We start from the raw sequence: 15,844 nt of genomic DNA on the forward strand, positions 1-15,844 counted from the left end.
TTCAATATGTCCATGATGAACGACTGGATACTGAAATTAAAAATTAATACCATTTAAAATAGTATTTAAAACATTATGTTACAGGGATAAATATAACAAAAATATGTGTAAAATTGTGCACTGAAAAATAGAAAACATTAAAGAAATGAAAGAAAACCTAAATAATTGGAGACAAAAAGGACTATCATGGATTGAACATTCAATATTGTAAAGACTACAGTTCTCTCTGAAATAACATATAGATTCAATATGATACCAGGCAAAACCCCAATAGTTTTTGTAGAAACTGACAAACTGATTCAAAAATTTATATGGGAATGAGAAGCACCTGATTAAGCACCTGAAGCTTAATCTGTAGAGCATGGGACTCTTGATCTCAGGGTCATGAGTTCAAGCTCCACAATGGGGGGTAGAGTTTACTAAAAAAAAAAAAAAAAAATTATATGAGCATGAAGAGAACCCAAAATAGCCAAAATAATTTTGTATGAAAAGAACTAAGTTCAAAATATTGTCCTGGCTGATTTCAATATTCACTATAAAGACACAAAGTACTGCTATAAAGACAGCTAGATCGATGGAACATCACAGAGAAATGAATTTACATATATGGACAACTAATTCTCAACAAATGGGAAAGACTGTCTTTTCACAGATGATGCCGGAACAACTGCACATTCATACAAAGAAATGAAAGTGGACCCTTACCTCACAGCGCAGATAAAAACGAACTCAAAATTGTTCACAGCCCTAAATATAAGAATTAAAAAGAGAAAACTTCTAGGAAAAAAATGTATAAATCTTTGTGATGTTGGATTAGGTAAAGATTCTTAAATAGGACACAGAAGCATGAAGTATAAAAGACCCTGTTAGGAAAAAGAAAAGAGAAGACAAACTGGGAGAAAAATATTTGCAAAACACATATCTGATTAAGAACTTGTATCAAGACTATACAAAGAATTCTTACAATAGTAAGAAGGTAAATCTGAACATTTAACCAAAGTATACAGATGGCAAATAAGCCATGAAAAGATACTCAACATCATTAATCATTAGGAATAAATCAAATGCAAATTAAAATGATAACGATACCATTATACCTACATACCTAGAGAGGCTAAAATTAGGAAGACTCCCAATGCCAAGTGCTGTGGGAATGCAGCATGGTACAACTATTTTGGAAAGCAGTCTGGCAATTTCTTGTAAAGTTAAATACACTTACACAACTCAGCAATCCTATTGCAGGTTACTACCCAAGAAATAAGGATTTAAAAGGGTCCTACTCTAGTTATTTTTCCCAAGGAGTAAACAAGGTTTCATTATTTATATATTCTTTATTAGCCATGAGCAGTGTTTAAAAAAATTTTTTTAATCTGCTGCAAGTACTTGAAACCCACCCACCCTAACCTTGACATCAATGACACTCAATTATAATTATTAAAAATATAAACCATTTAGTAAAGTTTTGCAAACCTCAAGCCAAGATGTATCAGTAAATATTCTACCACATCAACACCACAATTTCTAGCATGATACAGAACAGAAAATAGTAAGGCTAACCACCACTTGGAGAATCTTTTATTTTTGTTGCATGTGTATACCACAAGTTGCCATGTAAATGTATTTTTACTGTGGATCATGGTCAAACATTTTAGAAACACTGACCTAGAACATGCCTACAATACAAACTCTGTGCTACCAGCAGCTCCTATCCCTTCTAAGCATTCTCATCCTATACCCAGGAAGAATGAAATCCACAGTAGAGCCATTCAAATCTGTCTGCAGCTGCTATGATTGATATGTCTTTGGTGGTCTTATCTTCAGGAATCATCAGCATATTCTATTACATGTATTTGTCATATTTGACAGTCATTTTTCACCACTAAAATCAGACATCTTTCAATTTGCATTGAGGTTTCAAAACTAAAGAGACAAAATACGAAGATTCCACTAACTTCTCCCCAGTAGCTAACAAGGAAGCAAAAGTCAGAATTTATTGACTCATATAACATATTGTAACTTGGCAACACATTATGAGGAACTGGGTAACGCAGATGTATTCAGAATATGCTAAAGAAGAATCTAAATGCAAAAATTATCCATTTCAATATATATGACTCCAATGATACTCCAAAAACACAGATTTCCGAATCCCCTTACAAATAGAAATTTCAAACTCCACTATAAAGTTGTCATAGGAAGGTACCAGGGTGGCTCAGTTGGCTGAGTGTCTGACTTTGGCTCAGGTCATGATCTTGAAGTTCCTGAGTTCGAGCCCCACATCAGGCCTGCTGCTGTCAGCATGGAGCCTGCTTCCGATCCTCTGTCCCCCTCTCTCTCTGCCCCTCCCCTGCTTGTGCTCTCTTTTTCTCTCTCAAAAATAAACCTTTAAAAATAAACAAAGTTGTCATTCGCTGCCTGCTATAGTCTGAATGGTTGGGTCTCTTCAAAATTCCTACGTTGAAATCCTAACCCCTAAAGTGATTAGCATTAGGAGGTGGGATCTTGGAGAGGTGATCAGATTAGGATTAGTGCTCTTCTAAAAGAGACCCTGCTTCTGCCCAGTGTGGTTACAATGAAAAGAATGCCATATGAATCAGGAAGCAGGCCCTCCTTAGCAGACTGAGATCATGATGTAGGCATCCTACTCTCAGCCTTCCAGCCTCCGACACTGTGAGACATAAATTTCTGTTGTTTATAAAGCTACTTAGTTTATGCTATTTTGTCAGAGCAGCCTAAACTGACCAAGACACTGCCTAATCATAGCTTAAGCATTTTATATGAAACATACTATACATTATGGCACACAACTCCCTTGAAAAGTTCTTTTACTCTTTTGTCAATTAAAGTAGAAAGGTGAGAAAGTAAAAATTCAAATGTGGACAAGTCCATTTAAAATGAGAGAAATATGAATAGAAAGAGGAAATGTACAGAAATGATAGCTTCTTTTATAAGCAATGTTTACCTTTATAACACTGTGTGTGTATATATATAAAACTTGTGACCAATAAGTTATCACAATAATCACTGAATCCCCAAAGCACTACCGTATCTTGAGAAACAAACATTTAAATCTACAGGTGTTTCTGACTCTGGACTTTGTAAATCACTCTTTAAAAAAAATAAATCCTACACTGACATTTAGATCAGGCCCATAAAGATGACAATAGCTGGCCTAGCCTCTGAATCCCGATGAAATCTTGTGAATTTCAGGGTTAAGTGAACATATATATTTTTCACCTAAATAACATATAACAAATTATTTATCTTCATTCCCACAATATAAAAAGATGTTTTATGAACTGCAGCTTTCTTTGGTAGGAGGAAAATAAGTAATTAATCAAATTTAAACTCACCTACAAAGCCTGGAAAAACACAGACTATGGTGAAATAATTTGAAATGTAAACATTACAAGAAAAATCTGTCAATTCTATCTGTGAATTATTTATTTAGCAGTAATTCATTATGAAGAATACAAATAATGGAAATAAATTGGAAAAATAACCTACAATACTATAAACAATCAAAATGTTTGAAGTCTCAAAAAGAAAAAAGTTGAGAGAGAGAGAGAAAGAGAGAAACGAGAGAGGGAGGGCGGAGAGGAGAGAGAGAACCCAAGCAGGCTCCGAGCTGTCAGCACACAGCTCACAAACCGTAAGATAATGACCTATGCCAAAACCAAGAGTTGGACACCTAACCTCAACCCAGGTACCCCCACCTTCTACATTCTTTAACTTAGGCTTTATAAAGACTTTGTAGGAGTACTTCAAAATATTATTTTTAAGAAACTCATTAATTCAGTCACTACTAATGAGGATTTTACTATTTCCTGAATGCTATGCCAAGATTTAGCACTGGGGTGTAGAAGAATTACATAAACGGTGTAAAGAAGGTCTATTGAGGCCAAGAAATTACAAGTCATTTTCAAATACTTAGAAAACCACATTTAAAGGATGCTGTTCAAGAATATGCTATTTATAAAGCATATGTTATTATCACATTTAAAATATTATTTAAGATAAGGAACTGCCTATATATATATATATATATATATACACACACATACATACTGATATCTGAAAATCTATGATTTGGAATTTCTACTTAAGTCCGTGGATTCTTGCTTTTCAATTCCCCTCTACCCAATGCAAACTCTGTTCCCATTAGGGAGTTACAGGAGGAAGGGGAAAAAGGAAATGTATAGATTCATATTTTAACTGACTGTCATAGATACAGCTGAACTAACTGAACCAAAAGAAAACATGAATACATAAACCTATATAGATCAGTACTTAAACAGTCCAACTAATACAGGACCAAACAAATTTATTCACGCAGAACGCAGTGTTAAAGTTTGTTTTATCAAGCTAAAATTAAGTTCTTTTTCAACAAATAAATATTAAAATACTGCACATCTTTTTAGGTTAATGATTAAAAAACACACTCTCTACTATGTTTAATTTTAAAACAATCACCACTCTAGGTACCTATCCTACAACACATGCACAACAAGCAAGTACAAGGATATTCACTGCGGCGCTTTTGTAACAGCCAAGGTTCATTTCCAGAGGAAAGGTCTGAGTGGATTACAGTACCATCATACAGTTAAATACTATGCAATAGTTTAAAAGACTGAATAGGTCTATTTTTACTGCCTGGAAAGATCTCCAAGAGGGAGTGTAGAAAAAGCGAATTGCAAAACAATGTTTACAAGATGACACCATATATGCAGGATTCAAACACACACACACACACACACACACACACACACACACACACCACACAAAACTATAGCATTTCCATATGTACATGTGCGCTTGTAAAAATGCAAAGAAAAAAGTCTGCAGGAATATTCAAGAAACAGATAACTGTCACCTCTAAGAGTGTGAGTGTGTGTGTGTGTGTGTGTGTGTGTGTACCTGGAATGGGAGGGAATCACAGGAATTTCTGCTTCATTTTTATTAAGTCTGTACAAGAATGTACTCAGATGTCACTTGAAACACTAAATAACAAGAATAGGAAAAAAAAAAAAAAGCTTGCTCAGTGCTCTCAAATAATTTACAAACCAGAACCGTTAGGTGTAAGATTTCATTTTCCAAAAGATAATGATTTGAAGGCAACACCAAATGCCATCACCGAATACTTGCCTGGCAAAAAGTGACAAAACCGGAAAGAAAAAAAGTTTTAGATGATGTCTTATCTTCAAATAAAAAAAAGAACAACACGTGCTGCAAGACTGCAGAAGAAAAAAGCCCCTTCCTAGAAATACGTCCACCTTACTGGACTTTTTCAGCTAGCTCGGCTTGACCCAGAATCCTCACAAAACCACTGTATCCAAAACGAAAAAAAGCGGCATGCTGTTCCCTCAAGTATCGAAGGTTGTTTTTAGAAAGCTTAACTAAGAAACAGTTAAATGCCAAGTGTGTTTTACAGGGGTGGGAATAGGAACGTGAAACCCTACACCTCCTTAAAGCGGTCAAAACGAACTCAACAGCACACAGTGGAACAGGGAAAGCGCGCGGGGGTGGGGAGAGCTCAGCTATCACTTTTAGGTTTTGGCTCCGAGCCGCAGGACAGTTTACGCGGAGTCCGTCTGGAGCGCGAAGTCCCCGAAGGTGGGCACCGCGTCGCCGCCGACACCCAAACCCTCCGAGGACTGGAAGGGAGGGGGCTGTCAACAAAAACTTAGTCCTTCGGCGGAGCGGGGAGAGCGCTGGGGAAGAGCACAAGCGCCAACTTTGGCTCGAAACGAAGCAGCTCCGGGAGGTTCGGCAAGTCTTCTCCCCAGTCCCACTCCACAAGCGACCCCCAACACCTTTCCGGGCCAGTGCCGTCTGCCCCCCCCCCCCCATTAAGCCCCCCGAGGAAAACCCAACAAGGGCGGCGGCTGGCAGCATGCAAAGGGGGACTTGGCCGTGGGAGGACACCGGCAAGGGGTCCGTCGGCCAACGTCCACCCAGCACCCCAGAGTCTCCGGGGCGCCCCTGCCGAGGCGCTGTCCCACCTCCAACAGCCCCGGCGGCGCGGCCCCCTCCCCCACCTCTGGGCGGCGACCTCAGCGCCTCCGCCCCCGGGCCCCCGCTCACCCAGGTAGCGGCTCCGCAGCCGGGACGGGTCCTCCAGCCCGAGGGACCTTTTCCTCACGTCCCACAACAGGTGTGGGCAGGAGCCACCCCGAGACATGGCTCTGCCGGGGTAGGAGGGGAGACCACCGCGTGGGGGAGGGGAGGAGGGGGAGGGGACACGCGGATCAACACCCGAGCCGCACCAGCACCATCCGCGCGCCGGGCCTCGCGAGCGCAGCGAGTTAGATGGCGGCGGCGCCCTCGCCCCCGAAGCCCGGCCGCGCCCGGGCCGGAGCTCGCCTCATACTCTCCTCCTCAGACTACCCAGAACATCCAGAGATCAGCAACAGTCCCCTCCCTCGGCCCCCCTCCAACAGGAGGAGGCGGAGGCGGCCGCGACTCCTCCCTCTCCTCGTTCTCAACACCCTCCCTTCCAAGCCTTTCTCGCGAGATGACGACCACCCCCGGGACTGAGGCCCGTGTGCGCCACGGCTGCCCTCACCCTAGAAAAGTGGGTTCGGGACCCTGCAGCCAAATCCTCGACTCTTATGGAAAAGTGAGGAGTTGAGAGAGAAGAAGATGAGATGTGAAGTGTCTCAGTCACGAGTCTCATTCCAAACGAAGCAAGAGCATTGTGCGGCGTCATCTTTAGTCGGGGCACTGAAGGCCCAAAAAGCCCATTTTAACTACGGGCCTTCTTAATCAGAGTGAAAGGGGACTAGAGCCGGTGCAGCTTCACTTTCCCTTCTCCAACATGGCCTCGAGGGCAGGAAGGAGAAATTAGAGGTTCGCGCTGGGCCCCGCCCGCACCGTGGGGCAGGCCAATCACAGTGGTCAGCTCGGCTTGCGCAAGCGCGCTGCCGCCAGGGCGCTGGGTTGGTTTGGTGAGGCAGTCCTTCTGGCACCTGTTGCCATGACTCCTCCTCCTTCCCGCGCCGGGCGGGGGGGGGGAAGGAGGCGGACCCGGGGCGGGCCGTCGCAAAGCCTCCGCCCCCTCGGTCTTTTCTGGGCCCCGGCCACCCGGCGGTTCGCAGGGGGGCAGGCGGAGCTGCGGGAAGGGCACGCTAGGGGAGAGGAGGACGCGAGGAGCTGTGGCAGGAGAAAGTGACGAGTGCCCTTCGTTGTCATCCAGGGAGGAGCACGCGGCCACTGCCCCACTCGGCCGCCCACGACCACTCGTCCGCAGAGATGTCAGCCGCTGGCGTCCGGGGCCTTCGGGCCACCTACCACCGGGTCCTCGATAAAGTGGAGCTCATGCTGCCGGAGAAATTGAGGCCGATTTACAACCACCCAGCAGGTAATAGATCCAGAATAGCTCTCTCCGAGACCTTCCCTCCTTCTTCCTCGAAAATAGACCTTTAGAGGCCACGGACACCCTGCCGCTGGAGGCATCACCCACAGCCCCAATCTCTTCCCTTCGAGAGAATCGGTCTCACTTTTCCATCCTCCTTGCTTTTTGCTTTCTCTCCATCCACGTCTTTCCTAAGTCTGTGATTCTCGAGTCAGCGCCCTTCGCGACCTTTCTTGCACCCCATCCCTTAGGCGCGTCCCAAACCCGGACCGGGCCTCTGGATTTTATCCTTCTCCATTTCCGCAGCCACGAATCGGTGTGGGCCCCCACGAAATTCTCATTCACTCCTCTTTCCCTCCAAGAGTAGCGGTAGATTGACCCACGCGGAGCAGAGCCGGCTTGTCGCCCTGAAGGGTTTGGAGTAAAGGTCACACTTCCTTCAGCTCCCGCCGGCAGAGGCCTGCAGATGCGTTACCCGGGTTTCAGAGTCGGTGTCCTACCACGTCGCATAGGTCCAGTTTGTTTAAGTCTGTCCTTACACGTGAAATTACTGAGCAAGCTCTCCCTAGACTTTTTCCTGTGCACATTCCCGGATTTAAGTCTGCTGTGCCTCTTCCTGTAGGTGTGACCTTGGGCGAAATCCTAGATATTTTAATTTCTGTAAAATCTGCTCAGTGTAAGAATTAACGATAACATACGTGTTTCATTCTTCATAAATGGCCTCGCACATGTTGGCTCTCACTTGTCCTGTTGGAAAAAAAGTGTTCCTGCGGTTGAAAGCAAAGAGTTCTTTAAGAAACTGAAAGATGCTAATCCTTCCAACTCTTGAAGATCTAGAATTTTGTTACCTCTTCTATAAAGTGGGCAGTAATAATACTTGACTGGGAACTAAAACTGGAGATGCTGAGGTCTCTTTCAAGCCTAAGATTTAGCAAATGAGAAAATGTGTCATAAATTGAGTGCCACCCAAAAGTGATCCTTTTTCCCTTTATAGTTAAATCTCTCTCTGCAGTTGGTATCATTAGGAAAGTTGTCTTTTCCCCTCGTATTTGAACTAGGAAGCCTGTCTCTGGAGTCTGAGATGATTACTGGCTCTGATTTCCAGTTGGATAATGGAATGAATAGTATAATAATGTTAGTGTACTTTAGTATACTGAAGTATGAAGTAAATATTATGCGTTAGTATATGATTTACTGCAGTAATGATACCCGTTATAACATTGATCTTTAAGGAGAGCTAAAGGAGAATTCTTTGAGAAGTTTATTTAGCTTATTTGCCTTTTAGTTTTTTTAATACTCAATTTTTTTGGAATTGTGCTGTTTTGTGACAAAGGTTTTCGGGTGGGAGGGTTGAGCAATGCTCCTGTAGTAATCCAGGCTTTAAAGTCAACTGAATTCTATGGCGTCAACTCGGACTCTCTTAAGCTTTGTATTTGGGCTGTAGGATAAGGGCAGGGTAGAGGAGGAGCAATGTAATACAGTGGAAGGTAGTTTTATAGTGATCTTTTCCAGGGCCTTGGCTTTAGCACACTTATAATTACCGCTTAAAATACTTTAGTCATCTTTCAGAATCAGGAGACATTACCTTTTCATTTGTAGACTGTGCATCTCATGTTGATATTCTTGGATCAGTTCAGTTACTGTCACCTCTTTTTCAGTGTGAGGGAAGGAGAATAGGCTCTGAAGCCAGACACAGGTAGGTTTAAAGCTTGGCCCTGTGACCTTGACCTTAAAGCCCCGAAGCCTTATTTTTCTGATCTATAAAATGGAGATGATAATTCTCATTTAAGGATTGTTGTGCAAATTAAATGATAAAATGGCTATAAAACGTTTAGCAAAGTGTTTACATTTAGACTCTCAACAAGTGTTAGTTCTCTCCCATCTAAGCTTTTAACCAATACGTGCAATAAGAATATGTACCTCTGTTGGGCGCTTGGGTGGCTCAGTCCGCTAAGCGTCCAACTTCGGCTCAGGTCATGATCTCCAAGTCCATGAGTTCCATCCAGCCCTGTGTTGGGCTCTGTGTTGGCAGCTCAGAGCCTGGAGCCTGCTTCGGATTCTGTCTGCCTCTGCCCCCCCCCCCCCAAAAAATAAACATTATATTAAAAAAAAAAAGAATACCTATCACTGCAAAATCATTGGTGATTTGGGGCGCCTGGGTGGCTCAGTCGGTTGAGCGTCCGACTTCAGCTCAGGTCACGATCTCGCGGTCCGTGAGTTCGAGCCCCGCGTCGGGCTCTGTGCTGACCGCTCAGAGCCTGGAGCCTGTTTCAGATTCTGTGTCTCCCTCTCTCTGACCCTCCCCTGTTCATGCTCTGTCTCTCTCTGTCTCAAAAATAAATAAACGTTAAAAAAAAAAAATTAAAAAAAAAATCATTGGTGATTAAAAAGTTGTAGGCACACAAATGTAGAAATGGAGAAGCATGAAAAATAGAACTCTTGATTCGTTAGTACTGAGGAAAATCTGAGGCAACTTTGATTACTGCTCCAAGAATTATCAGAGTGAATATTCACGTTTTTTGTGTGTGCTGTTTTGCATAATAGCGTGTTATTGAATCCTCATTTAAATGTTAGACTAAAGTCACACACTGGAGGTTTTTACAATGATATGCAAGGCTAGGATATTAACAGTTGGATAGCATACATTGTGGATTCTAACGTTTTGAAATTTAATTTTATCACTGGCACAGAGTCCAGATAGTAACAAGAACATGTCTTTATATAGATTTATATTAGAGTGACAATGTTGTCGTATGTATTATATATCATTATATCGCAATGATATATAGTATAGTTAGACCTGCGGCCTTCATCATTCTCTTATGTGTTCTTCCTGGCACAATGTGATCTACCTCCATAGAGTAAGAATAGAGTTCTAACCAAATGTGTGTTTTAGCAAGGTCAGTTCTCATAAGGTATGTCCCTCTTCGCCACCACCTCCTGACTATGAAAGTATGTGACCCTACACGAGCCAGCTGCATAGCCCTACTCCAGGTATTTGTCAGAGAAATAACCTTGAAATCATGCTGCCCCATGTTTACTTAAAAGTTTAGCTGAGGGGGGAAAAAAACCATTATTAGTGAAGGAGTGTCATTTGTATTTATGAGTTCCAAAATGAGATGAATTGTCCCAAGCTACGTACAAAATGAAACATTGGAATGTAGAAGAAAACAATACAACTTCTATTAAAGCTTTCTATTATTTCATCCTTTTAAAATTTCTATTCTCCACACGTCTTATATACAAATATGTCAGTATAGATGTATATAGTTATGCATAGAAGACAACTGAGCTCTGTGGAGTCAACATACGTACATATATGCATGTATGTAAGTTACATATATTCTCATAAATACATACAATCTATATGTAGGGGATGTGTGCTCAAAAAAATTTGTTTTTTAATGATAGGGACATATGTTTGAAAGTAGTTAGGAGACCACAGCCCTAAAGAACCCAAACATTATCCTAAAAGGTGGTCTAAAGGTACAAACTCCCAGTTATAAAATAAATACATTTTGGGGAGATAATCTACAACAGGTGACTATAGTTAACAATACTGTGTTATATATTTGAAAGCTGCTAAGAGAATAGATCTTAAAAATTCTTCCGACAAGAAAAAAATCGTAGCTAAGTGAGGCAGTGGATGTCAACTAAGCTTATTGTGTAGTAATTTGCAGTATAAACGTTATGTTGTACATCTTAAACTAATACGACGCTGTGTGCCAATTATATCTCCGTAAAACTTGGGAAAAATAAAATAATAAATAATAAAAATAAAAACTATGCTTCAACAAAGTCAGCCCATAAAACAGGTATTTGAACCGTTATCATTTTGTGTATCTCCCCGTAGCTTTCTTTGCTTTTCTTGAGTTACATTTTGGCTTAAGTGGAAGAACTTTTGAAAAAGTAGTTGTGTGAAATCTGTTGCAGTGCCTAGTGTGCTGCAGCTGCAAATATCTTGCTCTGCATTCCATGATATTCTCCGCGTGAAGTCTCACAGGGAAAGTGACTTTAACATCTTAGCAACAATAATATTTGTATTTTTCCCGGGTAAGAGACTTCCTTTTTCCTTTTTATCTTAGAGACCTAAATACGTTTTAAAATAAAAACATACTAAACAACGAACCCATGTTAGCAGTATTCATAAGGGACTATCTTTATCATAAAAATTAAAAATTAGGTATTAAAGGAAATGTTATTTTAATTTGTGTAAGTGCATTTCTTTATTTTGACAGACAGAGCACACGAGTGGGGGAGGGGCAGAGAGAGAGATAGGAAGAGAGAGAATCCCAAGCAGGCTCCTCACTGTCACCCTAGGGCCCAGCATGGGGCTCGATCTCATCAACCTTAAGATCATGACCTGGGGCGCCTGGGTGGCTCAGTCGGTTAAGCGTCCGACTTCGGCTCAGGTCACGATCTCGCGGTCCGTGAGTTCGAGCCCCGCGTCGGGCTCTGGGCTGATGGCTCGGAACCTGGAGCCTGGAGCCTGCTTCCGATTCTGTGTCTCCCTCTCTCTCTGCCCCTCCCCCGTTCATGCTCTGTCTCTCTCTGTCTCAAAAATAAATAAACGTTAAAAAAAAAAAATTAAAAAAAAAAAAAAGATCATGACCTGAGCTGAAATCAAGAGTCAGATGCTTAACCAACTGAGCCACCCAGGCGCCCCTAAGAGAAGTGGTGTTATACTTGATAGTTTAATACAACTTAGTTCAGAGTATGTATTATTACATGTAAATAAAGCCAAATGTGAATCAAATAAATAGTGTAGATGCCCACAAAGTAATGAATCAACAATTTTTTTAGCATTTCTGTTAGAACAATTTATTTTCTTGCTACAGTTATCTGAAGAATATTAATGCCAGTCTAGGATAGATATTTAGATATCGAGATGATATTGTGTGTATTTGTATTATATATAGTATATAGTTATATTCTTAAATATATATCTAATATCTATTATGTTTATATACACATTAAATATGTGGATATATATATTATTTTTTACAGTAATAATCTCTGTTACCCTTAAAATTAAAGAATGAGAACCAAAATGGCAAGTTGGGATTTCAAATACAACTGTAAGATATTGACGAAGAGTAGGATATCTTTAAACCAGTAGCTACCAAGTAAGTTGAATGTTTCAATATTTATTGAGGGCCTGCTGTATATTAGGCACTGCTCTGGCACTTGGGGTATGTTAGTGAATAAAATAAAAAACCCTACCCACAGACATTTTATATTCTCAGGAGAAATCATGAAAGGAAAACAATCCTTGCTGTAGTCGTTCGTTTGACACTTTAACACAACTTTTGTCCACACACCTGATTTTAACAAAAGCAAGACTATTTACGCCTTACCTAGTTTGATTCAACAGAGAGATCAAAGGAGAAGCAAGCCCTGAGGAAAGCTAGAAATACTTTGATTCCTCCAAGTCATGTGAGAATATTAATTTTGGTTATAAGAGGGTATGAAAATGTTCAAGGCATGGTATGACATAGGAGAAAGAAGTGGACCAGTTCTGCTCCCTGCTCTATCTGGAAGTACCAGCGTATAAGACGAATCACGTGACATCTAAATGCCTTTTCTTTTTCACCTATTAAAATAAGGGAGCTTGGGGGCGCCTGGGTGGCTCAGTTAGTTAAGTATCTGACTCGATTTCAGCTCAGGTCATGATTTCGAAGTTCATGAGATCAAGCCCCGCGTCAGGCTCTGCACTGACAGCACGGAGCCTGCTTCAGATTCTCTCTCTCTACCCCCGTCTCCCTCTGCCTTTCCCCTGCTCATGCACGCACGTGCTCAGAATAAGTAAACGTAAAACGAATAAAATAAGGTGGCTTGGATTTTCTTTCTGGTCCTTTTTAGCTGTAATAATCTACAATTTGGTATTTTTACTGGAGCATTCCTTCGTTTCAGAGCTTTCAAGAAACTCAGATTTCATTGGGGAAAACTATGTAATTATTGTTAAGTTAGGATTTAGAGAGGTTTTTAATCCTTGCTGTGCTATGTACTTTACACAGCTAATTTTATGTCTCCGGGCTTCATTGACCTGATTTATAAGAGGAGTGCCTGAACTAGATGATTTCAACTATCTTTTTAAATCTAAAAGTCATTGATTTCTTTGCAACTGAACAAATAATGTAAGCTTAGAATATATTAACCCTAAAATACATGTTAACTATTTTAGCTAGTTTTTTTCACCTGTTATTTTACTTTGGCACTTGCACCAAAGCCTGTTTTCAATCAGTATTTTATTTTATTTTATTTTATTTTATTTTATTTTATTTTATTTTATTTTACTTTATATAGAGAAAGTATTTTTATTTTTTCTTTTTTTTAATTTTAGTTAACATACAGTGCAACAATATTGATTTCAGGAATAGAATTCAATGATTTATCACTTGCATGCAACACCCAGAGCTCATCACAAGTACCCTTCTTAGTACCCATCACCCATCTAGCCCATCTCCCACCCATCTCCCTCCATCAACCCTCAGTTCATTCCCTTATGGTTAAGAGTCTCTTGTGGTTTGTTTCCCTCTGTTCTTTTTCCCTCCCTTCCCATATGTTCATCTGTTTTGTCTCTTAAATTCCACATGAGTGAAATCATATGGTATTTGTCTTTTTCTGATTGACTTATTTTGCTTAGCATAATACATTCTAGCTCCATTCACGTCATTGCAAATGGCAAGATTTCATTATTTTTGATGGCCAAGTTGTGTGTGTGTGTGTGTGTTTATGTGTATGTATATATGTATATATATATATATACCACATTTTCTTTATCCATCAGTCGATGAACATTAGGGCTCTCTGCCTAGTTTGGTATTGTTGATAATGCTGCTATAAACATTGGGATGCATGTACCCCCTTCAGATCTGCATTTTTGTATCCTTTGGGCAAATCTTTAACAGTACAATTGCTGGATCATAGGGTAGTTCTATTTTTAGTTTCTTGAAGAATCTCCATACTGTTTTCCAGAGTGACTGCACAGTTTGCATTCCCACAAACGGTGTAAAAGCCTTCCCCTTTCTCCGCATCCTCTCCCAGCACCTGTTGTTTCTTGTGTTGTTAATTTTAGCCATTCTGACAGGTATGAGGGGGTATCTCATTGTGGTTTTGATTTATATTTCCCTGATGATGAGTGACGTTGAGGATCTTTTCATGTGTCTGTTAGCCATCTGGATGTCTTTGCAATCGGCATCGTAAAAATTATTATGTACCCTTTATATCCTGTGTGCTATTTGAGTGATGGCTGTTGCCAAGGCCTTAAGGAAGATACAAAGTTTATATGGATCTAAAATGGTGGCCCAGTCACCTTCTTAGTGTGAAATCAGAGCTAGCTTTCATACAAATAAAATGAGCAATTTTTGATAGTACATATCTGTGTCAAAGAGTAACCTTTACAAAATCTAAGGATTTGTAAGAGGTTGGTCACATGAGGGCAAATTTGCTTAATATAAGGAACTTAGAAGAATGTTGAGGAATGTTGCAAAGCAGCAAACCATAGAGAAATGGTGTGAAAGGGACAGGAAAAGGTAGTGAAAACATTGAATAAGAACCTTTATTTTTCACATTGGGACATGGAGAGCATCTCAATTCAATATTTGTATCTGTGTATCTTTGCATGTGTGTAAAGTTATTTATTCCAAGAAGGAAGGTTTTCCTAGGGAGAATTATACATAAAATAAATGACACACTTTCTGGGTAGAGTTTATATAATATTTCATTAACAGTAATTCCTCTCGGATAAGGAAATTAGGAAGTAAATTTATGTCATTATTTTATTAACAGGTTCTTCAAAATTTATCAAGATAACTAGATTTATTTGTTTGAAAATATATGTCTCTTTTTTTATTTTTTATTTTTATTTTTCTTAATTCATTTTTTTAAATTTACATTCAAGTTAGTGAGCATATAGTGCTTTAATGATTTCAGGAGTAGATTCCAGTGATTCATCCCCTATGTATAACACCCAGTACTCACCCCTACAAATGTCCTCCCTAATGCCCCTTACCCAGTTAGCCCATCCCCCCCCCCACAACCCCTCCAAGCAACCCTGTTTGTTCTCTGTATTTAAGAATCTCTTATGTTTTGTCCCCCTCCTTGTTGTTATATTATTTTTGCTTCCCTTCCATTGTGTTCATCTGTTTTGTATCTTAAGTTCCTCATATGAGTGAAGTCATATATTTGACTTTCTCTAACTAATTTTGCTTAGCTTGGCATGATACCCTCTAGTTCCATTCATGTAGTTGCAAATAGCAAGATTTCATTCTTTTTGATTGCTGAGGAATACTCCATTGTGTAGATATACCACATCTTCTTTATCCATTCATCCATCGATGGACATTTGGGCTCTTTCCATATTTTGGCTATTGTCGATAGTGCTGCTATAAACATTGCGGTGCATGTGTCCCTTTGAAACAGCATACTTGTATCCTTTGGGTAAATACCTAGTAGTGCAATTCCTGGGCCATAGGGTAGTTCTGTTTT

The 15,844-nt window shown here is 40.4% G+C and overlaps 2 protein-coding genes across 9 annotated transcripts in view; one reads left to right on the forward strand and one right to left on the reverse strand.

Moving 5' to 3' along the window:
* The window catches only part of DCAF6 (DDB1 and CUL4 associated factor 6), a 133,492-nt gene extending 127,060 nt beyond the window's left edge, over nt 1-6,432 (reverse strand). For 3 of the 8 annotated variants that reach the window (XM_053909324.1, XM_053909323.1, XM_019423701.2), the window contains exon 1: nt 6,085-6,432. In XM_053909324.1, the coding sequence (XP_053765299.1) occupies nt 6,085-6,181 (97 nt within the window). In that variant the 5' untranslated portion in view covers nt 6,182-6,432. The remainder of the gene's footprint in view (nt 1-6,084) is intronic. The other 5 variants (XM_053909325.1, XM_053909322.1, XM_053909328.1 and 2 more) reach the window with 3 other exon arrangements.
* Nucleotides 6,433-7,044: 612 nt separating this feature from the next.
* The window catches only part of MPC2 (mitochondrial pyruvate carrier 2), a 31,530-nt gene continuing 22,730 nt past the window's right edge, over nt 7,045-15,844 (forward strand). The window contains exon 1 of the mRNA XM_019423841.2: nt 7,045-7,360. Coding sequence (XP_019279386.1) covers nt 7,252-7,360 — 109 coding nt within the window. The 5' untranslated portion in view covers nt 7,045-7,251. The remainder of the gene's footprint in view (nt 7,361-15,844) is intronic.

This window comes from Panthera pardus, unplaced genomic scaffold, assembly GCF_024362965.1.
Source record: "Panthera pardus isolate Hobbes unplaced genomic scaffold, ASM2436296v1 HiC_scaffold_21, whole genome shotgun sequence".
NCBI classification, from domain to species: Eukaryota; Metazoa; Chordata; class Mammalia; order Carnivora; family Felidae; genus Panthera; species Panthera pardus.